At 41.7% G+C, this 24097-nt stretch overlaps 1 protein-coding gene across 1 annotated transcript; it reads right to left on the bottom strand.

The window, feature by feature from the left end:
• Positions 1-734: 734 nt before the first annotated feature.
• Positions 735-22582, bottom strand: armc2 (armadillo repeat containing 2). The gene is made up of 18 exons (XM_058612922.1): positions 22453-22582; positions 20750-21008; positions 20567-20639; positions 19482-19647; positions 18915-19041; positions 14633-14700; positions 13871-13978; positions 12711-12895; positions 12346-12448; positions 12049-12263; positions 10609-10754; positions 8914-9013; positions 6775-7084; positions 4175-4297; positions 3977-4090; positions 3514-3646; positions 2057-2211; positions 735-1726 (listed from the first exon to the last, which is right to left on the bottom strand). Exons 2-18 carry the CDS (start codon positions 20956-20958, stop codon positions 1593-1595), a joined length of 2469 nt encoding a protein of 822 aa, XP_058468905.1. The 5' UTR covers positions 20959-21008; positions 22453-22582; the 3' UTR covers positions 735-1592.
• Positions 22583-24097: the final 1515 nt, after the last annotated feature.

Raw genomic sequence — 24097 nt, forward strand, 5'->3', positions numbered from 1 at the left:
TTTTTCTGTTTCACCCCCAGGTAACACTTCACTGGATGAAATCCTCGATTCATCTTGTGAGGTCAGTTACCTACAGTCGTAACTTCAGGGCGTCGCCTATCGAGGCCACAAAAGGCCTGTCTGTCAGAACCCAATCACCAGCAGAAACTCAGCATTATCCCCTCTGACCAAACTGCCTTCACATTTTGGTGCCCCCCCCGATGATAAATGGCATAGGAAGCAATTTCTTGGGCAACCTTGATATACCAGTTAGCCAACTGTCTTTCATATCAACCTGAGGAATTCTGTGTAGAGAACAATGTTTATATTGGCTCTGGCTAATGAGTTGTCAAGGTTTTTTTGTCTTGTGGTTGTATTAAGGTCACTGTTGTGTGAGATCTGGGGGAACAGATTTTTTTCTTTTTGCATTAAGTGCCGTTTATAATTTGTTCCTTCGTAATAACAATGTGATTTAAAAGAAAATACTGTACCTTAGGCTACTTTGTGTAACTTGTAAGCACTGCCTGGCCCCATATCTGTGTAATAATAAAGGCTTTGAGAAGCAATAACGTCTCCCGCTCCGTTCTGCTTTATTGTGAACAGGCTCCAATGTCACACAATACACGACAATAAAGGACTTGCTCATGAGGTAAATTCCAGGTTAGTCATCTGTTATATATCATAAAACTAAAACAGTACTTAGAAAACAAGATTTAATCATCACGTTCAAACAACCTGAAATTATCCCTGTAAACCCACTGGGGAAAAAAAAGCCTTAACAAACTGAGGAGGAATAAAAGTAAAAGTGCATGAATGTTAAAATGTTTACAAAATATCACGGAATGTACTCGTGCGTAAATAATTAATTATTCACACGTTGTACTCGGTTAACCCTGATGAAGTCCTAAAGACGAATTAATAAGGCTAAGACGGCAATGAAATAAATACAAGATACATTTAAAGTGGAAGTGCAAGTATTTGTCTCCAGGAAATGTCATTTTTAACGGCCTTTACTTCACATAATTTCTCCCAATTGAGGCAGATTCGGTCAGCTCGTAATTGTCCCACATGATTGATCACCTTTATCAGCTACTGGAGCCGATGTAGCTTTGACTTTGAAACCCCGGCAATCTGAACGTCTGACACTTGCTGTAAAAAAGTTTGTAGCGTCATAATTCACGAGAGACATTCATAGTTAGCTTGTCATAAAAAGACAGCTATTTGCAAAAGAAAGTACCTGAGCATATGGTTTGATAGAGATGTCAAAGGTGAGTTTTGTTCCTTTAACACATCACAATAAAATAACAATAAAAAAAAGACAGAGCCTGTCTCACTCTCACCCTGAACCTGTGTCCTTGCACATGTGTGACCTTGGTGGGTCGGGACACAGTATTTAGTGTTTTACTTAATAATCAACGATTCAAATGTTCACTAAGGCAATTAAGGTCCGGTTAAGACTCCAAAGTTAAACAGCTATTGTCTTTGCTCGTGTTCGACACAGTGACTGCACGTGCAGCGGAAGCTTGATTTATGTGTTTGATGCTAATCAGATGAAGCACATGAAGGATTTATTTGAGTGGCGTTGTGACACCTCGCTCCACGATGTCCCAGTGTCAGTCTGTCTGAATCGGGGTCTGTAGCGTCCTCACCAGCTTCTGAGCTACAGGCTGGAACTCCAACTCCCAGCATGCCCTTTGATAATCCCTCGTGTCTTCATTGTCTGTCCACTTCAGAGCCTCCTCTTCATCTAAGGAATACATTAAAAAAGTAGTAGACAGTGTTCATTTTCTTGACTTTACAGGGACATTTTGGCTTCCTGCCCCCTGAGGCCCACTGCTGTGGGTAAGTCAAGCATGTCTTCCTCCATTAAAGGAATACTTCACTGATTTTTGGCAGTATTTTTGAAAAAAATATGCTACCCAACCTCAGGTCTGAAAAAAGTGTGGAATTACAGGGAAACTGAGGTAGGAAGCACAGTTTATCAAAAATACTACCTCTATTCTAGTAATACAAAGCTAAATGGAAATGGGTAAAGTATTCCTTTAAGTGTTGTGTAAGGAATAGTGACAACACCAACCTAAATATGTGGTGAGGGTGTCCAGCAGAGACTCTCTCTCCCGTGGGTCCAGCGGCTCCTCTGAACCGCCAGTGATCAGGTTCCACAACGCCTGACAAACCTGTCCCGCCAGCTGCCAGTCACCTGGTCCAAAGTCTTTCAGACAGTCCAGCAGCCTGGACACACACACACACACACACACACACACAATCACATGACTAGAAGGTTTGTGGACATTCGGTTCACTTCATTGGACCTTCATGTAAATGAAAGAAGACTGTGTGTGTGTGTGTGTGTGTGTGTGTGTGTGTGTGTGTGGACCAATAAATAAACCTATCTTTGTGAGGACATTTTGGCTGGTCCAAGACCTGGTTTTAGGTTATATTAGAATTAGGTTTAGGTTTAGGTTTAGGTTAGGGTAAGGGGCTAAGGAATGCATAATGTCTATATGTGTCCACAAAGACCACAAAACCAGCATGTGTGTGTGTGTTTATTCTTGTATGGGTGTCTTTGTGAGGACCAGAAAACTTAAAAACCATAGGGAGTGAGGACATTTTGACTGGTCCTCATGTTCTGTCACCCCTTAAAAGGCATTTTTGAGGGTTAAGACCCTTTAGGGTAAGGGTTAGGCATTTATTTGTGATGGTTAAGGTAAGGGGCTATGTCTCTGAGTGTCCTCACTACGAATGCTGCACAAGCGTGTGTGTGTGTGTGTGTGTGTGTGTCAAGGGGAAAAAAAGGACGTCATTGTTATATGATAACACTGGTGATGGAGCATATTTCCATCAGCCTTTGCGTTGCCATGCATTACAATCTACAAATCAATCAAAAAGGAGGGGGAAAAAATACAACCTAGATCAAAGCTGAGATGATGAGAAACACCGTGTTCATGCCAGAGCAGTTGTTGTGCTCGTGTTTGTCGAAATGAAAACCATACTTTCCACAAGCCTGTTTACTCTCCACAGCAAACACCATGCTACCTCAGCCAAAGAAGAAAAAAAAAAGAAAAAAGATGTTGTAGCCCTTAAAGTAATAGTTTGAGAGATGAGGAAATGAATACCAGCTACAGAAGAAATGTGTGCTGCTCATGGTAATGACATGCAACAAATAAATAAATTAGGATGACATGTGTTGTGTCCCATTAGCTTAATAAGCCTATGGGAGGAACAGGGCAAATGACATCTATCGAGGTCTGAGAAGCTGTTTGAGGATTTGTGGTTGAGTTGATAATTTTATTGCTTTTCAGTGTAAAAGTAGATGTGAAAACTTGCAGAATTGCAATTTTTTTGAACCTGAACTTCACAGACGTCACATGCAGCCAGGCTCCAGCTGTCAATCACACTGGTGTCCACTCACATGTGCCAAAACTCACATCACATGCTAATGAATAAGACCTGAAACTAGGAATTTAGACTGTTAACACCTCAGGAAAATGGCTCTATTCATTATCTATCTTCATTGAGTGCTTTTGTGCTTACTTGACAGAGGCCCCCTCCAGTGAGAGACTGACCCGGTTTGGAGGGTCCATGGCCAGGTTGGTGAGGACTCCGCAGGCTGAAAAGCACATTTCTGTGCTCTTAGAGTCGAGCAGCGTCACCACAAACCGGTGCACTGGGGGAGAGAATGGAGGAAGATGATGGAGCGACTGAGCGGACGAAGACAAAGAAGGACAAAGGTAATGAAGGCTGCTATCACGTGTTTAATACTGAGTGCAGCTGGCCTTGTAAGATAAGTCCAGCCCAAACATGGTGTTCTGTGAACAAGTATTTCTCTGAATCTCTGTGCTAAAACGGAACAAAAATTATGAATCATCCATGCATTACGTCATTTCTTTGTCTTTTATTCATCTCGGGGATGTGATCTGCAAATAGCCAGTTTTCATTCTAACTTGGGTCTTTGTCAACTTTGCCTGCGGCGCAGTGTATTGTGTCCACAATATACCTTTGTTTTGCATAATAAAGTCCCGCACATCCTTGGACAGCGACATGTTCCCGTACACACGCGTGGCCTCCAGCATGGCGTCCGCGCTGGAGCTGAGCAACAACTTCAGCATCACTGAGGTGAAAAGAGAGACTGGCGTTGTCACATACAGGTCATTGTTTTTTTTATCATTTTTCTTTTTGAATCTTTCAGTCTTACACTTTGTGATGGCGAGTTGACTGTGTCTGATGACGGAGCTCTCCTCCTGGTAGAAGGACAGGTTGTTGATGGTGGCAGCCACGTTCACCAGCAGCTCCTCGCTCTCCTGCATCGACCTCAGCTCTGTGTCACACACACACACACACAAAACAAAAACACACAAAAATAATGAGGTAACCAAAGACTTTAGTTATTACAAAGATCTTTAAAGGGACATAAATAAAAAACACAGCCAACCTAGTGCACATGTTAAAAGAGAGAACCAGTTTTGGTTTTCTGGTTGTTTTTTTTAAGAACTGAACATGGTTATTTAACCATGTTCCATGGACTTAGCCACAATGCGGTTCTTTGAAGAACTGATCGATTAACAGTTCCTTAAAAAAAGGTTCCCCATGATATCACAGTTAAGGACTGCTTCAGTTTCTAACTCAAACCTTTTTTTACTTAAGCTCAGTCGTGATTAAAGTAGCTTAAAGGGATAAAAGTATCTTACCGGAAAATGACTTTGGTAGAAGTTGAAGTCTAATATTTTTTTTTACAATATTACTTAAGTAAAAGTCTTAAAGTATATGACATTTACTGTACAGGCCTTGGACAGAATACATAATTCACTCAGCTCAGAGTGAACTGCTGAGGTGGAAGCGTTGTTTCCTTTTATGCTGATAAGCAATACATCTGTGAAACCAGTGCAGTATGTCATGCAAGGCTGCTCTCAGAAGATATACAGGTTACACACAGGGTTACACACAGAGTCAACTCTAAATACATGCAGAAATAAGGTGACCCTGGGCTTTCAGCCTCTTTGGTTATAAAACACTTTTCCACGCTGATAGTGACAGTGAGACACTATCATAAAAGCAGCTGTTATCGGGTTAATTTTGTTCTCATGAAAAGTCAGTTTGATCATCAGCTGCATACAAAGGTCAGTGTGTCCCAACTCGAGCAGCCATGACTCGGTGAGTGTCTTAGAAACCGGGTCTGCTCCTGATATAGCAGCAGATGTCGTGCGCTTGGTCGTAAATCGCGGATATTGCGGTTGCACTGTCAACCCGGCGCCTGTGTCACACAGAATTTCGTTTCTGGGTCTGACTGGAAATGCCATCTTTGTTGTGCACCCGTGCCTTCCCTCAAAGCTGGCTAATGTAAAGCAGCACCGCCTGTCATGAGCTTGATCTAAGCGCTGCTCTTTCATCCTCCACTGAGATTTTGTGTTCTGTCTCCAGCTGTCACATCAGCTTCACATTTCCCCTTCAGATGTTTCTGCCTTCATTTAACTTCCTATCTCACTCGCTGGCTTTAATCACACATCCATCCATCACGTCTAACCTGGGTGTTGTGTATTTTTTATTTTTTTTTGCCCCAACTGCCATGAAGCCTGTGTAGGAGGCTTGCAGCAGAGAAATTGAGAGTTTCACACCCACGTGTGTATCAGTTCAACCTGTCCTGAAACCTGCTAACCGCATGGGAGAATTTCACACACACACACACACAAACCAAGTCGACTGTAAGACGTGACAGAACATCCTGCTCATGCAGCGAAGTGCATCGCTTTGTCTGACATGAAGAAAAAGAAAAAAAAAAAAGATGAACCAAAAGAGGATGTGCTGTGTACTGCACGCAGAGCGAGTGATGGAATGAACAGACGATTGAGGAGTGTGTTTTCAAAGTCATGGCTTGTTCCCAGCACAAGGGAAGTGGTCGGGTACCTTGCATATGCTTACTGTACTGATGATGCGCTCGACGGCTATTTTTGTCATTTATCAGAACAACACGTTGTCACACACTTCCTTTGTAGGGCAGAGGTAGAAGAAAGGGACCGATCTATGATCAATATGGCTGCACATCAGTTACCGACAACAGTGCTGTTTGTCTTTTAGAAAATAAACAGGATGATTCTGTCGCATATCTACGTTGAACCTTTTTACTCTTAATTTAAATTTAAATGTCAATGATTTGAATGATTGTGGTTTTAGGTCTTGCTTTTAGAGTAATCTGTGTTGTTTTGTTGTCTGTGGTGGACAATAAAGGTCTATTCTATTCTATTATGCATGCCACTAACACAGCAGATCCTCTTCCTGTTTCAAAGTAAAAGCACTCCGGCATTTCAGTGCCTTGATTCCATTCTTTTTTTTGCAGTTTTACTGTGGAATATGTGACAGACAGATAACATGACTAACAAGGTATTTAGTTGAGCACAGAGGAGGATTTAGGGGATTTAAAGTATGTATTTTTATGATTTTCAAAGGCAAACTTGGTCGGGACGACACGCATTCACTGTCAAATTGGCCTCAGAACTGGTGAGACATGAGACTCTGGACTCTGTTGACCTTTTCCAAACAGGTCAATAAACTATGGTGGCCTTTGCATATCAAGACTCAGTTGCATAGTAAGCTTCAGCTTAAAAACGTGAAACCGTACTGTAGAAACATAAAGGCGCTAGATGGTAGACCTTGTTTTCAGGCCACAAACCAAACAATTATGTCATAGAATGATTAAAGAATCTATAAAAACATACTGTACAATGAAAAGTATTCCCCTTCTGCCAATAAACCCTTCTTAATTGGACATTTCAGATGGACGCCCTCTCGCTCTCTGCTCACCAAGAGTCTCCATCAGAAGCTGAAGGCAGGCCGTGTTGTTTGCCAGTGCTGGACCTACAGCCGGATGGATGCACATGTTGGCCAGAACACTGACCAGCTTCACCAGTACGTCATCTTCCTCGTCCACGCTAAGCGGGGGAGCAGCAGGTTTGCCGGGGGAGGTGTGTGGTGAAGAACCTCTTCGCTGGTAACTGTCGTACAGTCGCAGGAGCGTGTCCATGCAGCCGCTGCACTGGTAGAGCTGTAGCCGCGCCTCTTCGCTTTTGGCCGTGAGGTTGACCAGCGTGAAAAGGAGGCGCACAACGAGGTCCTGTGAGAGACCAGAGGTCAATATGAATCTGTCTTACAGCCTTTTATTTCAGTAATTCCAAGATGTAGCATATGATATCTTTTAGGATATGGCTTATATTTACATTGTTCTAGTTCTTGAGATCATATACACGTTTACATTCATCTGAGAAATCAGATGAATGTAAACGATAACACAACAAATCTGACTGTTAATAGTTTGTATTTATCCTTTGGTAGATCATTAAATGTTGATTTATGTTTCCAAATGGTAACTGCATAGTTTTTTGTTTTTTGCCATTTCCATTAGTGAATATTTATATCAACTCAGACTTTTTACTGTTTTAAATTATGGCACCACTTCCTGTTAAAGCCTATTTATGGTGCTGCCACTTCCTGTTTGGGCTCTTCCTGTTTGGCCCCAAACAAATCAGCCATGAGACATGCTGTCCAGAAATGTTTGTTCTGGTAAAAACATCCTAGCAGCAGTGCCGTAAGTGGATGAATTCAATGTTGGAAATGTTAGAAGTGATATATTAGTTACTCTTTATTTGAAATGCTGTCGAAAAGTGAATTTAAAAAGGATTTATTTACACGTGTGTGTTTTAAGTTTAAAAACAATGTCGTCAACAACAGCTACAGCAGTTGGTAATGTTATCACACCACAGCAGCATCTTAATCCAAAACAAACCAAATGTGTCCATTTCAGTCCAGATGACAATCACAGGACCAGAGTCCATGACAAAAGAGAGATTGAGAAATGCCCGAGGCGAAGGCAAAGGAGCCAAAGACACACAAAAGACGGTAAAGAACAGAGTGATACAGAATCTAATGTATGATATCATTCTCAGTTTGGTATTTCTCCTTCGTATACTCAATAATAAGTGGGATGGAATACAGATATAGACAAGAAACCATGTCATTTAACCAGTATTTGACGAGAAGCTGATTTCCACTCTCACCACATTAAAACCTCAGGGTTTGTTGTCACATACATTAAGCTTTGTGTTTGAAAAACAAATATATAGGTGAAACAACTCCAGAAGTCAGTGATGATATCTTGTTTTGTTGCGTATACATTCAAAGGAATCCAGTTATTCTAGAAACAGACCCTGGACATGTTTGGTCCGCAGATTCCTTTTTTTTACTTTAGATCCAACTGCTTCTGAATAAAATCATGGGGGAAAAAAAAGATTATTGTGATTTTCCCTTGAGCAGTGTGAACGTGTTTGTAGTGGAACTATTACACTGTGGCTTAGTTAAGTTATCACACCCCTACTGAGAAAAAAACCCCGAAATAAAACAACCCTCCATGTCACACTTGTTTTCTGACACCACTGAGTAAATACCTCGAAGAGTGGTTGAGCCAGGAATGAGTACACTCAACTTTCCCATTGATGTGAACTCACAGTGGAATAAGGACGGGACATGATGTCCCAGGACCTTCTGCTGTTTATATTTGAAGGCGTGGGGATGTGTTTCTTCCCAGAGAGATTAAAAACAGATCCGTCACATCACCTCTTCTCTTCTCCTTTTACCTCTACTCTGCTTAAGATCAACCTTATTATTTTTCTTTGCCACCTTCCTCCATTTTCACCGCAACCTATTCAGATTTTACACACAGACACACACACACACACACACATACACACCCGATATTATGTACATTCAGATGGACACAATGTCCTGTACCTGTGTCTTCACTTTGACACATACAAACAACTTTATCCAAAGGCAAATGTTTTTTTTCGAAGTGACATCGTAAACACTGGAAAAGCTCGTCTCCGCTTCCCTCAACACACATTCACAGTTAAGCATACACACACACACACACACAGCCTGCGGACTCACCTGTTTTTGGTGATGTTTGCTCAGCAGTTCTAAAAATAGACTGTAGCAGTTGGGGGTCTGGGCCAGAGCGAGCCGACACTCCGAATAAGAGGAGAGTTTACTGAGAGAGAGAGAGAGAGGGGACAACAAACACCAGTGACCATTACACTCACTATCTGCTCCTCTATGCTGACTAAATATGGTAATATTAAATCAACACTGCAAGTGGAGTAGTAGTAGTAGTACTAGTCTTGGTTCGACACATTCAGACAGCGAAAGTATTAATTTTTTTATATTTTGGCCTAAAAAGAGAGTTTAATACATGTATTAAATATGCTATTAGTGCCCCAGACATGGATAATATAGCCCGTTTGTGAGGATGAGGCTGGGGATCAGTTTAACAAGACAACATAAGACTGCTTGACTCCTGTGCCGGGTTTTCCATTGATGAATTGGCCCATTTTCTTGTCCAGCGGTGGTCAGCAATTGGTGGCAGCAAATGTGGGGTTTTTGTTTCTGACTGGACGATACGTTTTGGCCTGATATTCAAATTTCTTACAAAAAAAATTGGCCCCTCGACCACATTTACTTGCTGATCCCTGTCGTACAGCATTTATTCTGAAGAATCTTCCATACATTGAATTACTACAGATTAACATTTGTGTCTGCTGTCTCCTTCAACTGAAACTGGCTCGGTACAAGAAGCATTTATCCCATCGAACTGAATGCACCTCTGAAACCCTTTTGTGGCGCGTCTTTGTCTTTTCAGTCACACTCCATCCTGTTTGTAGCTGTCTCACTTTATCAGCACAACGCTGTTTCCATCTGTCTTGACTTAAAACTTATCACGGTAATCTTTATTTTTTTTTTAAAGTTCTGTACTGCAGTATTAAGTGTGCGTTGTCTCTTGAGTTCACTGTGTGATTAGGATGGACGTTTAGCTCCAAGTGTTTTCTCCCCCCCTCCCCACTTCTGCAATATAATCTTGATAAATCGTAGTAATTTCATATATAGTGAATAATCACACAGTAGAATGAGCTACAGTTTAAACCATATTAGATCACACTACTGTGGGAAATGTGTGTTGTTGATTGTCAGCACAGTAATTTCAGAAAGAGCTGTATATTTGTCTCTGCGTCTTTCCCTGAGAAGGTGTGAAGTTTCAGTATTGCTAAAGTTGTCCGCTCACTTGTCTTTTTTTTTACTCCATCCACTGTCTGTCTGCTTTCCTGTCCGCTATAGACAATTCTCTTTTTAAATAAGACCAGCGATCGCTGCGGCGCTGCACACTATAAATATCCCAGTGTACATTTTGAAGTTGAACACAGCTGCAAGAATAACAGAAATCAGCTGTTGCTGATCTGCTGTAAATGCTGTGAACGCAGATACAGATGTAGGCGCACAACTGCTGCATCACCCTTTGGTTTGTGAGGTTCCCCGTACACAAGCGCCATGAAAGAGAATAAATGAAAGGGGGATTTAGTTGTTACTGCGGAAAGAAAAAAAAAAAAAAAACGAGCTGAGGTTGAGAAGTGAATAATAGTCTGTTTTGATTGAGCTGGTTACAGTTTGTGCTGGTTTACATTAGTGAGCTGAGGAGAGGCACATGAAGAAAACATCCTCGACACCAAGGTTGTAGAATTCCACCTCCAAACCACAAGTGAGTGGGTGTGATTGGAATTATTATAAACAGAATAGGCCGTGCATGTGCCATACCTGCATATTCTGGAGATGTTGGTGCAGACGTCCCGGTCTTTGCGGTGACGATGCAGCACCAGACAGAGCTCTGACAGAACACCGAAGGACACAAAGTGTGGACGGGAATCTGGGTGCTCGGCGAGGTTCCTCAGGGTGGCGGTCAGCTGCACAGGTCAGAGGTCAGACAGGGAGAAATAATACTCGGCGAGTGAAAGTGTGTCCACTTTGTATCTTAAGTGCAGTCTTGTATCAAGAACCTAAAAGGGAAACCTGAGTAAAAGTACAAGTATGTTACCAGAAAATCACTTTGGGAGAAGTTGAAGTCACTTTTTTTTTGCTGTACTTGAGTATTAAAAGGAATTTTCTGATATAAGATGTACTTAAGTTTTAGAAGTTATTAAAAAAAAGTGAGGAATTGGAGGATTGAGCCATGGTAGCTCAGCTGTAGGGCGTTGTCTTTCAATTGGAAGGTTGTGGGTTCAATTCCTGGCTCTGCTAGTCTGTTTGTGTCTTTGAGCAAGACACTGAACCCCATGTTGAAGTGTGTGAATGGGTATGAAATATGGGTGAATGGCAAAACGGTCTAGTAACAAAGATTAGTGGAGGAGTTGCTAGACATACAAATAAAGTAAAGTACAGGTATGTGAATTTTGTGCTTAAGAAAGTAATGGTCTGCTCAACAGTATTGGTACTTTGTTACATTACAACACTGCTTAAGTATCTGTACTTAGGCCAGTAGTTGGGTTGTGGCTGTCGCACCGTGTCGGTCATATCCTCATTAAAGGCCGACTGTTGGCCTGTGCAGGACGCCATGCAGCAGAGCGACCGGAAACTATTCAGAGGGGGCATAAATCATTCTATCACACGGAGGAAACAGAAACTTCCAACACACGGCGGCACTGAAAGTTCTGGAAAGTAATGGTCTGCTCATTTCCCTCCTCTAATAGCATAATGACTGGATATCAAATGAAGCTCTGGCTCAACATGTTGGCGTGAGCCAACTCTGCGTGGTTAAAAGCAATCATTTTTAAAACAGTAGAGTGGGGCGTGTTCAGGGTTTGGATTGTCCAAACCAGCAAAGAACATTGTGCTCTTGTCGCAGCTCATATGCCAGACATACTGTGAATAAATGTGTTTTTGTCCAATCCAGAGAAAATCAGCATCCAATTCCAAGCACTTTTGAATGTTGCTGATGTTATTTTGCCTCTAGTTGGTCTTTGTGAACAGAAACAGGCTCTGTCAGGCAAAACTATCAAACATGACTGAGGGAGTGTTTGTGTGTATACACCAGCAGTGTGGGGGGTGGACGGGGACAGGAAGCATCAATTAAGCAGCAGTACAATTCGCTTCGTGTTTTCAGTCGGTCTCGCTTTACTAGCGCGTTGTTGCCGTTACCTCCGTTTATCTCATATACTGTAACACCACATTACTGAGGAACACAGAGCGAGAGTCTCACACCTGTACGAGGATGTGTCCCGCTATGGTGAAGTGGGCCTCTTCCGCTGTGTGAAGCCTCTGCACGAGTTTCTGAGCCACACCCATACAGTTCTTGTCCAGCAGGAGTCTGAGGATCGCACTGTTTCCTGAGAGAAATTTCAGAGTGCCAACGCAGTACAGGAGAGCCTCTCCGGACGCAGACACTTCCTCATGGTGCAAAACGCTCAGCAAGGAGTCTAGATACACGCAAATAAAACGTTGCAGAGTTCTGGGGCTCACAAGAAGGCACTGAATAGAATACGGACAGAAACCACTGACCTATGATGGAGTTGTTCTGGAAGAGGATGTCGTTGTTTTCACTGCGGCTGATCTGGAAGATGAGCTTACAGATGTTGAGCAGGTTGTTTCCACTGACACACAGCTGGAAAAAGAAGAACCTTTGTATTTAGTACTGGACTGATGTATGTATAGCTTTAAGCTGTACTGATGAGCTTTATCCCTAATCCAACCCTAACCAATTGAGGCCTAACCCTACCCTTAACTGAAGCACAATTTAAATCTTAAATTTAGCCCTAAACTTAACCAGTTTGGGCTCCACGAGGTCTGCTTGTCCTGACAAGGTCAGTGTTAGTGCCAGGAATTCATAAAGAGGCAACAAATACGAGTACATGCGGATGACTCACAGCCAGACAGAGCTTGGCGATGTGCAGGTTGAGCTGGGCCGAGTTGAGGTCGATGAGCCGGAACAGTGTTCTAAGAATCCCTGACCTCCTCTCACAGTGTCGGCCGAGCATGTCCGCCTCTGCCAAGGTGCCATGGAGACCATCACACAAATCACACAGATAGTCCGCCGAGCCCTCGGAGCTGCCTGGCATCACGCGGAAAGAAGATACAGCAAAATAAATAAATAGGTATATAAATAAACGCAGGTCACATTCAGGGCAACCTGTCAAGCGTTCACAAAAAAAAAAGAAGCAAACATCCCAAATGAAAACAGTCGCTGTGTGTGTGTGTGTTGGCAAGTGTGCATCCATGTAAACATACACAAGTGATAGCTTGTGTGGATTATAGAATATATATGTGTCGCCTTTGGCTCCAGTGCAGGGTTTACTGTTATTATTTGCACAAGAAAGTTGGTCAGCAGTAAAATAACATTCCCCTTCCTTCCCCGCTTTGGTGTTTCAGATGCAGGGAAACAATTCAGCAACAGGCAGCTACAATCTCGATGCAGAGGAAGAGCGAGGGTGGAGTCTTTTTTCTTTGTTTTTGAGGTAAAATAAATGTTTTCTCTGCATAAATAACGGGCTTTGGCCATTTCCAAAAAAAGGCTGGCCTCGGTCTCACACTCAACACTTCGCCGCCATTTCCCACTCCATCTCTGTCAAAGGTGTTTTATGCATGAGCCAAAAGGCACTCGGTACAATAAATATTTAATATTTATCTTTCAAATGAATTTTCCATTAAATGGGTAAAGCGTTAAAATATTTACGGTCATAGATTTGACTCCATGGGTGTTGGACTACAGTCTCGGTCTATGACAATTCTGTTTGCAGGCCTAACATAACATTGCATGTTTTGTTTGCCTTTCTCCACGGGTTAAAATCACAGAAACTTTTCAACTTTTTGAGACTTCACACATGACTTATCAGCTGAAAAAACACAGTTTATTTCTTAGTCTGCTCATAGAAAATCTAAAAAGAGAAGCATGGCTATCTAATCTAATGAAAAGGAACACCATGGAGTGGAGAGGGTGGTAGAGATGATATATCGGGGAGAGTGAAATGACTGATGTATGGCACTTCCTTGTTGACGTTTGTCATTGCACGGGGTGTGTGTGCTGTACCTGCAGCCACACTCTCCAGCTGCTGGAGAAGAGGCCCGATCTTATTCTTCCACATCAGCGACTCCACATCCTCCCCGGTGCACGTGGCGATGACTCCGGCCTCCAGCTCTGACAGCGTGTGGAGAGAATTAGCCAATTACCACCTCGAAAAATGCAAGAAGAACGAACGACGAGTGGCAAACGCGGTTCACAAGTTCACTATCTTAAAATAAAACGGCAGGAAGTTTGATGCCACAGCAAAAAGGTCACCATCCGCAGCTAAACTTCCTCCCATTAGTGTCTGTGCTGATATGAAAATGGTCTGCGTGTGACTTTGTGCAAGTGTGGTGAGGACGTGTGTGCTTGTGCACAGCGGCGTCTGCACACGCCGTGCACATTTCTCTGCTGAGCATATGCATACCCTCTTGCTTGGTGTGATGCAAAGAGCTGCGGTTGCTCAAAAACCGAGAGCTCTGTCAGTGATTGGCTGGCAGTGTCTCATGGTGGAAATTAGGCCCTTAGCAACAACTCCCCAATCAATGTTTGACTAAGTCTTGTTCAGTTACAAGGAGAGAGGGGTGTGTCTCTGTTATTGGTGAAATAACAAGTGCCCAGGAGCAGGACGGTGCACTGCAGTACAACATTAAAGAAAGCTTACTTTGATTGTTCATTTCAGGAAGTAAAACACCTCTATATACGCCATGCATGTGAAATGGACATCTCTATTATAGTTCTGTGAAAAACAAAAAAAAACCTGCAGTGGAGTTTATTATCCGGACAAACCTGTTCTCCGTCCTGTTGTGCAGTCTGTGGGTCTAACTCCTGAGTCATCACCAGGCTGCTTCAGTCTACTGTTGGTTTAAAAAACACACAAGTCTGTGCGGTTACATCAGAGTCTGGACATGACATGTGATCGCTGACGTGTTCACTTTGAAAATATTTGTCCAAAAATTATAAAATAAATCTATACAACAATGCAAAGTGCATGTTCTTTTAATAAGCTTATGTTCATGTGCATGTTCATTAAGTGCCACTAGGTGTCACTGTGGCAGCAGAGGTTGAGACTGATTTGCACAGAGAGACACACACACACACACACACAGACAGACAGACGCATCTAAAAATCTTTGCCATGAATATATTGATATTCACATTCTTCTTGTACGTGGTCGCTTGTGTGTGTGTGTGTGTGTGTGTGTGCGCGCGCTCACGTGTGTGTGTGTGTGTGTGTGTGTCATTGTGCATTTCCAACGGCAATCACTAACAGACAGGAACTAAGATGTGAGCTTTGTGGGCAGCCTGTCTGGTTTAAGCTGTTCATGGTTTGTCAGGCGTCTCCGCAGTCTTGTTGTCGTGCGGCGCTCATGCCTTGTGTCGGGTCCGGTTATGTGCTGCAGCTTGTCTTCGGCATGCGACTGTTGAGTTTCTCTGTGTTTGTGTTATGTTTTATTAAAGGGGGTCTCTATGTAAGAAACGTGTTGTATTAAGTGAAAGAAAAAAATCAGACATTAGGGAAACATGTTAAGTACTAATCAATCTAAGAGGCTTCACTGATAACAACGGTGCAGCCAGTATATTCACAATTCAGATTGTCAAAAACTGTGTTCATGTTTTGCTTTAGTGTTCACCGACCACCCAATAACACATTGCCAAACCCAAGAAGCCTCACGACCCCTCTGAAAAACATCTCGACCCGAGTAGAAGATAAATGAGGGTCTACAGTGGAGATGCGCTAATATATATAGACGATGGAAAGTGGAGAGGCTCTTGAAGCCTATGTGGGTAATTCCTCTCCGCTGCTGCTGCTGCTGATGCTCGAAGCAGATGCACACTTTCAATTTCAACATTAACCCAATGAGTTCAATGTTCATGCAAACAAAACAGACAGTTGTGGGACAGTTACATATGTGCGTGAACACAGTGTAACAGGTGGGTGCAAGTGCAGCTCCATTTGTCCAGGTTTAGGTTTGATGCTGGGATTGCAGTAACTGTTTTAAATGCTAAAGGTCACTGTTGCGTTGCACATATTTTACATGTTAGAGATAAACAGAGAGAGAGAATAGATACTGTCAAATCATCCTAGTCACCTCTATTAGGAGGTGATTAAGTGAATAAATCCCACAACGAAGCATGAATCGACCTAAAAAAAAACATGGAGGAGTGTAATCATGACATCATCAGGGCTAAACCGGCTTCAGCATAAACAGCTGACTCACGAGGTGTAACATTTTTTTCGAGCTTTTACACTCGACTGAGCTTTGTTTTATTGTGTTGCTGACAGACGCGAGACAGACAATGACCCCAGCTATGGTAGTAATGTGTCCCCTTGTTCCACCGCAGCGTCACTCGAGAGGCGTCGCTCGACACTAGCGCTAGAATGCGGTATGAGGTCGTTACTACAGAATGCACTTCGAACACTCCGAAACAGATTTACTGATTGGCTTGAGCTGGCACACACATGCGGCGGCAGGGAGCGCCGGCCGAGGCACATTGAATGTCGGGGGGGGGGGGCTTTTGCTCCATGTGATCGGATTAAGAGCCTAATAATAAGGCCTCTTTGTGTGATATGGCATTCTCTGAGACATGACCTCATCCCTGTCTAAGGCCTGGCCAGTGCACTGCAGTCGCAACACACGACGCTGCCAGCCTTCCCCAGATGGGCACCCAAATCTAATAGAGAGCCATTTGGAGCTATAAAACTCTGGCTTATTGGAGAAAAAGAACCTAGTGGATGTCCAATCTCCCCCTATCTTTACATCTCATTCAACTCATCATGCTAATCTGTCGTGCCGTATTTATCTATGTCTATCACTCCTGTTTTTCTCCTCCTAAAGCAACTTTTATTTTGGACACAGCAGAGCCAAAGAGCATTGCTTGGAAGCCTCAGTAACCCTAGACCTGACGTCTTTAAAAAAAACAGTCCTCTTTAATCTTGAATTGACCACAGTCTCATCTCTCCGGTCTTTGTCAGCAACAAGTTATATTAGCGTTATGTGCTAACTTGGCTGCGAGGGAGGAGGATGTGCTGCGGGCAAGAGTGCAGATTTCCTGTAAAAGTGTTTTATGGTCCGTCTCTCCCCCCCCCCGTAGCCCCAGTGTAGCCCCAGCTAACCCCCCCGTCCAATCGATAGACAGATGGATCGTAACGACAGCCCCCGACCTCATGCCTGGAGTTATGCCCCTCGCGCTGACACACTGTTGATGAGGTCAGCAGGAAAAAAAAAAGCCGAGCTTTTAGCATCTGTGCACTGTGAAGGTGCAAAAGCTGACACATAATAGTAATGACAGATAGGGGGCAGTTTTCACGGTGGAGCGAAGGCGGCCAAAAAGTGAGATTTAACTGTGACCAAGACGTAGTGTACGGTAAAGTATATGAGGGTTTGAAATGGGCTGGAGCGTCTCCAGGTGATAGATTCGTTCCATAACAGTGACACACTGCTGCTCTCACTAACTTTATTCATCTCGTGCCACTGACGGCAGAAAAGCTTTCGGCTGTGGATCAAGTGTAATGAGGCACACTGTACACCACAGGTGTAAATAACCCAGACTTTAACTTGGTTTTATTATTATTAGATCTACTGTTAATCCCAGTTTAAAAACCAATGATGGTGAAATCAGCCTTAAAGCTACAGTGTGTAACTTCTTTTTCAGCTGTCATTACTCTGCAGCTGTTTATTCTTAGAACAACATTATTATTGTTAACATTATTTGTAAGCTGTGTCCTCCTCCTTAAAACGGGCAGCTCATGGACAAGAGGAAAGGAATTGGGCTTGTAACCATAAGGGTGCAGGTTCAATGCCGGGATTGGCCAAGGGCTGGGGTACAGATAAGTGCACCTGGCTTGTGTGTAATAAGGATGGGGTAAATGCAGTCTCTATGAAGTACATAAAAGGGATACTTCAGTAAAAATACAAGTATCTATGACTTTGGTAGAAGTCACTTTCTATAATATTACTTAAGTAAAAGTCTTAAAGTATGTGACATTTACTGTACTTAAATGTAAAACTTTTAGTAGTAAAAGTATTAAAAATATGAAGAGTAAGGATTGAGCCATGATAGCTCAGTGGTAGGATGGGTTCTCTTTCAATTGGAAGGTTGTGGGTTCAATTCCTGGCTCTTGAGCAAGACACTTAACCCCATGTTGAAGTGTTTCGATGGCAAAAACTGTAGTGTAAAGCAGCTCATCGAGGCTAGAAAAGCTCTATATAAATACAGACCGTTACCAACTCTTCGGGGTAAAAGTTGCTAGAAATATAAATAACAAAGTACAGATACGTGAATTTTGTGCTTAAGTGCAGTAACAAAGTATTATTACAACACTGGTTAAATGCAGAGGACAAATCTAACTATCACTAATTGGTGTGTGTGCAAAAAGGTCTCATTCTAAATCTAAAAAAAAAAAGGGCTTTGTCAAGCAATACTATCAGACCTGACTGAGGGAGTATAACTACAACAGCAGGACAAAGAATAAACTGGGTTTTCACTTCACTTCTAAACGTTTCATGTGTGCATCTTTATGTTTACATGTTTATCTTTATGTTTACGGTCAAACACCCTAAATTCAGTTATTGCTGTTACCTCCTTCTGTCTTGACAAACACTAAATTAATGAGTGCAGCTGACTAGAACTTAATTGATAACGCTTTGAATGTAATGTAAATTTATTTATGTCTTTAAAGTTACACCACAGTTTTTTAAGGCTATTCTCTTTTAGTTGTCTATTCCCAGCACCAGTCTGCATACGTTACGGACTGAGAGAGGAAGACAAAAACGACCTGACAGACTCCATGAGTTTGACTCAGTGGTGTCACGCAAAGGGAGAAACTAGAGAGCTAGAAAGGGGGCGGAGGAGGATTTAATGAAAGGCAAAAACGGGAGGCCTCAAACTCCATCTTGTAATGGCTACCACTGCAACCTTTGTGTCACAATAAATCTGCAGCTCATTGTCCTAGTGTCACTTTGGTGAAGAAAAAAAAAAAGGGAGCAGGAAAGGGTGGGGAGGGTGGATGAGAGAGAGAAAGGCCCATCTTTGCAGGTCAAAACACAGAGAGAGAGAGAGAGAGTACCTTTCACTGGCAGTCCTGTGTGAGGCGGCTCTGTGTGGAGCACAGTGGACTGTGGTGTGGTCCGTGCTGTGGAGTCGTTTCACTGATGGCTGCTTTTGTCCTGAGTCTGTGTTTAATCTCTCCGTCACTGACACATAGAAAGGATGTGGCAAGTTATTTACAGGTTCCTGTGCCGAGACTTTTCTTTTTTTTTTCTATCACTGACTAAAAGCACAAGCGTCCATTTATGTGCAATCACGATATTTGTGCGCAGATACAAGAATTCCGTTTTCTGTTTTAGTGTGGCAAATAGCAGAGTTTTTGCAAGATAGGGTTCGATAGAGAGCGAGAGTGCCGTCATTGTCTCCTCGAAACAACAACAGCAGTGAATTACAGAGAATGTAAATCAGGTATCATGGCAGCATGTGAATGACTCTATTCATTTGCTTTTGAGAAAGCCGCTTCAGGGACCGTTTCTTCACTTTAACTGTTTAACAAATGCACCGTCTACTTTTCCGTTGTGTCCACTTTACTTTGGGAACTGTACACCTTTTCATTTATCCATCAAACAGTATTATTCTGCCTCACCATCTGTGCGTTTCTCTACAGGAGGGATTGTGGGGAGAGATCCAGCTCTGAGGAGACGAGCCCGTGCCCCGGCGACTCCTCTCTTCACTTCCAGTGGTTCAGCGGGGGGTTTAGGAACGCCTTTGAATGCATCCTTAGCGTCACAGGGGACTGGAAACTTTGGCTCCTGGAACAGCACAAACACAACGGTGAGATCATGGTGGGAACAATGAGCTGAAGCTTTGAAACGACAAACAAGGTACCACTTCTAATACTTCTCTCACTCTCGAATCTTCACTTCATATTTAACATATACTGTGTGCTACAAAAATATCAAGGCTCCAGTTTTCATGGTAAAACTCTGAATATTGGTCGATAAAATGTCCGAATTTAAGTGTTTTATATGCAAGGGTACACACTACTCTTGCATATATGGAGTGAATGTATCTGTCTATTAAATGCAATATTTAATAATTATGAACTTTTAAACTTGCCATTCCATTTGCACCACTCTTTTGACACTTATCTTGACACTTTATTTTATATTTCACTTTTGATGCATGCAATCTTATATTATTGTTATTTTTGTACTTTGTTATTATTGTAATTTTTGCAATTTTGGAGCAACCAGGAACAATAATTTCCTTTGGGATTAATAAAGTTCTATCTTATCTTATCTTATCATTATTTGCTGGAGTAATTGTGAGGCTGAGCGCTGTAGTTTCGTTGCTGTTGTTTTTTTTTTTAAACAATAACAATATAACTCTACTCCAACTTCTACTATTTTTACCCCAGATTTAGCCATTTTTCTCATTTCAAGCTAATATTCGTGTTTGAGGAGAAGAAAATACGAGGAAGTAAAACTAGTTTTTCACTTGTTTTTGGGGGGGCGAAGGTAGCTCAGTGGTCGAGTGAGTTGTCCTTCAACTGGAAGGTTGTGGGTTAGATTCCTGACTCTGCTATAGTCTACATGCCGATGTGTCATCAAGGCTAGAAAAGTGCTATATAAATACAGACCAATTGTTGCAGTGTAAAACAAATACTGAACTGAATTTGTACTCTGATTATTACGATAGATACTGTGCAGCTACGTGTGAACAACTTACATGGTTCAGTGGAGCGAGTCGAGTCCCTGAACCCGGCCTTGAATCGGGAGCATCAAAATTTTGAGCATGGAGACTGATACATGGGGGGGGAAAAAGGCCCGGATTACTTTTCCTGTGTGACCCACAGTTACACTCTCAGACTCCCACTACCTGAACAAAGAGTTAATGTTGAGTGTGACTCACCTGAAGGACGATGGCGGTCTGCTGTCACGATCCACGCGAGCAGAGCTCGTGCCAAAGAGTTGCCTGTGTGCATCTCTGGGTGTGAAAGGTCGCCGGGTGGACTGAACGCGCAGGGACTGTCTGGCTTCGCTGACGATCTCTGCACACGTCTTCCTCACCGGGTTGCGAGTTGGCGGGAAGGGTCTGCAAATCTCGTGTTTCTTCTCCATAGAGTGTGATGTGACTGACGTGATGTGATTTGACGTCACTGCGCGAGCGGCTACAGGGGTAAAATAATGAGAGAAAACCAGAAGTAGTCGTAAAAGCTTTGAAAGTAGCATCCACACTGTGAATTTCTCTGTGAGATGAATAACGTATCTATCTATCTATCTATCTCACACAATGCAAAATGACTTTATTACAAGTTAAATTATTTAGTCAAAACCTAAAATATTGAAATATTATGAATACAATTCTCAAAGGTAAGTGTAGTCATTGTTATGTAACATTTCACAGGAATAGATGTGGAGTTTTTTAATGCTCGGTTACCTTGTGATGTGTCAAGGTCAAGGAAAAGCGTTTATAAAAATACTTTTTTTTATAGAACTTTGACATTCTGACCACACTCTTTTAAATATGGATGTCAGCAAAAATGACACAGTGCCAGAGGAAAGGCCAAAAGGAAGATTTGGGTTTACTCCCTTATCTTATATCATACCTGTATATTGATTTGCTTATTAAATTATTAAAATGATTGACTGGCATGTGAAAATGAACTAGAACTAGAACTATTTTTAAAGGTTTGAATCCATTAGAACAGATATATTTTGGCGGAAATATGAATATTGACATTAAACATGCATTTATGTTTTAATCTTTAGTTATTTTCATTTAAAGAGCAAAGTGGAAAATCTAGATGTTGAAACCCTGCTTGGACATCAATCCTATCAAGTCATTTCTTACTTAATATAAAATGATTCACCAAGTATCATAACGTGAGTAAACATTCACTATAGTTCTTACTTCCTACATGGAGATGATTTGCTGTTTTTCACCCATGATCATAAATGAACAAGAAATTTGAATCTGTGATATTTTGTTCTTTGAAAGATGCACATTTAAATATAATTTCACTTTTTTATTGACAAATGAATTACCTGATTGCAGACCATCTGTTGCACTCCTACTATAGTGGAGTACAATCATTCTCTCTAAAATATAGTGGGGTATAATATGGGCCATAAAATGAATGTATAGATAACTTACATTTGTTTTTTTTAATCCTTTGATCACATTAATCTAGTTGATATTAGAACAGGAAAACACTTAATGACTGTAAAATAGTTAATTTATCATTTTCGCCGGTAAAAATACAACAAGAGCTAAATAATAATGAAGAAAAATACAATGTAACATAACTGTGAGAGAATGAGAGGCTTCTAATGCGCGTTCACGCTCCGTCTCCATGGTGACAAAAAGCCGCGGTGGTAGATTCAACAACACAACCAAATAAACAAAGTAACGTCATAGATTTATCAAATAATGACAATAATAATATGTCAGAACGACTGAATTCCACTCGTGTGTTTTGTGGTGAGTGAACTTTTACTGCAGCAAACCGAGACGAGCCGAGAAACTGACGCTGTTTTTGTTTTGCTGCTATGAATGAAAACAAAACCTGATCACTATGAACAACTGGCCATAAAGTAAACTGGGTTACTTACCGTTAACCCGGGTTCAATCCTGCGTCACCGGCGTTCACAGCAGTTGGATAAACAACAGTTAGCTCCAATTATTTGTGGGGAAAGTGAAGTTTTCGAGGCTGCAGCAAATAACCAACCAGAGGAGCACATGTGCACGAGCAGCGACGGGCACGCGCAAGATGGTGTCGCGCGTTTAGCAGCAGCAGCAGCAGCAGCAGTGGAGTCAATGATGAGAAGCAAACTTTCCACAGGTCGTGAGTTCTCTTCCAGATGTTGTTAATGTTATTATGTTACAAATCGTCGTTATACTGTACAATCACAGCATATGAAAGAGAAATACTTTGAAATCAATTGAATTCATGATTCCTGAAACATTATTTATCTCTTAAAAAAGAGATAAAACCCACAAACTTGAAGAATATCACAGTATTGTTGAAAGTCCATCCTGGACTTTGATGTATAGGCAATAAAAGGTGTTTGCATTATTGAGATCACTCCAATTTAAACAAATAAACAGAAAAATGATATACATACATAAATATGGATGTCAGTTTAATCGACACTGAAGAAGTCATTTACTTAGATAAAAGTACAAGAAATATCTGTTGTTGAACTAATGCTGACTTTTGAACAATTAGAGAAACATATAACATCATTTTTTGATTCGTGTGAGACAGGAGATCAGAGAAAAACGACAGATTATGTCTTTATTCCGGAACACAAACACACACAATGAAAAAAGAAACAAACGGCTCCACTGTAGTTCACTTACAACAGTTCCTCTTCATTACTTTGCACTCACACTGAGAGTTGTCTATATTTGTATATTCCTAGATGTTAAAGTGCATCTTTATAGTTTATTACCTTTACTTGTAACAGCCCCGGTATGGAACAAATAAGGGACTTATTTTATCTTCTTAATCCAGATGTCTTCAGATTAACAGGTGTAGAATTTGTCTGCATTTTTCCTGGTATTCATTCATATATAGGAGGATGTGTGGGGGAAGATTACAGTCGGAGCTTTTAATTAAAACATGAAAAAACAAATGTAATTCATCAAAAGTTCATCACAAAATAAATTGTATCCATTTCGGTACTGAAGCGAGGATTGTTGTCGTCAGCTCGGCACTCGGATGAATCCGCCATTTTGTGTCTCCACAAACTGTCGTGTCAAAAAGTGTGAGTGGCCACAAAATGGCCGCAGACCTACGTAGCGTTTGTGAATGAACTGATGAAACATTCCTGCTCCGCATGAAACATCAGTCGTTCACATGCAGTTGTTGTACAGGAGAGGAAAAAGACCTTGAGGCTTTTATTTATTTATTTATTTTAAACTTCCTTGGTCCGTTTGATGAAACCAAGCCGTCTGTGCTCTCTTCGAGCTCCGTGTGCTGCAACACGCGGCAGACCTTGATTGTTATTCTTGGATGAAAAACATCACAAGTTCACGTGGAGTGCGTGATGCACAAGTTCATTCATTCAACTCACGCTTCACACTTGGTCTCTCTTTTTTTTTTTTTTAACCCGTCGACACTGGCCAACCACTTAAAAACACCCATCACATTTAATTTTTTTTTTACACTGAAATATACATCTGAACAATCTTATGAGTCTCTGGCTGGATTTAAATAGCCTTACACTCTTCAGTCTCTTGGATACAGTGCAC

The sequence above is a fragment of the Solea solea genome, chromosome 17 (genome assembly GCF_958295425.1).
Source record: "Solea solea chromosome 17, fSolSol10.1, whole genome shotgun sequence".
Lineage (NCBI taxonomy): Eukaryota > Metazoa > Chordata > Actinopteri > Pleuronectiformes > Soleidae > Solea > Solea solea.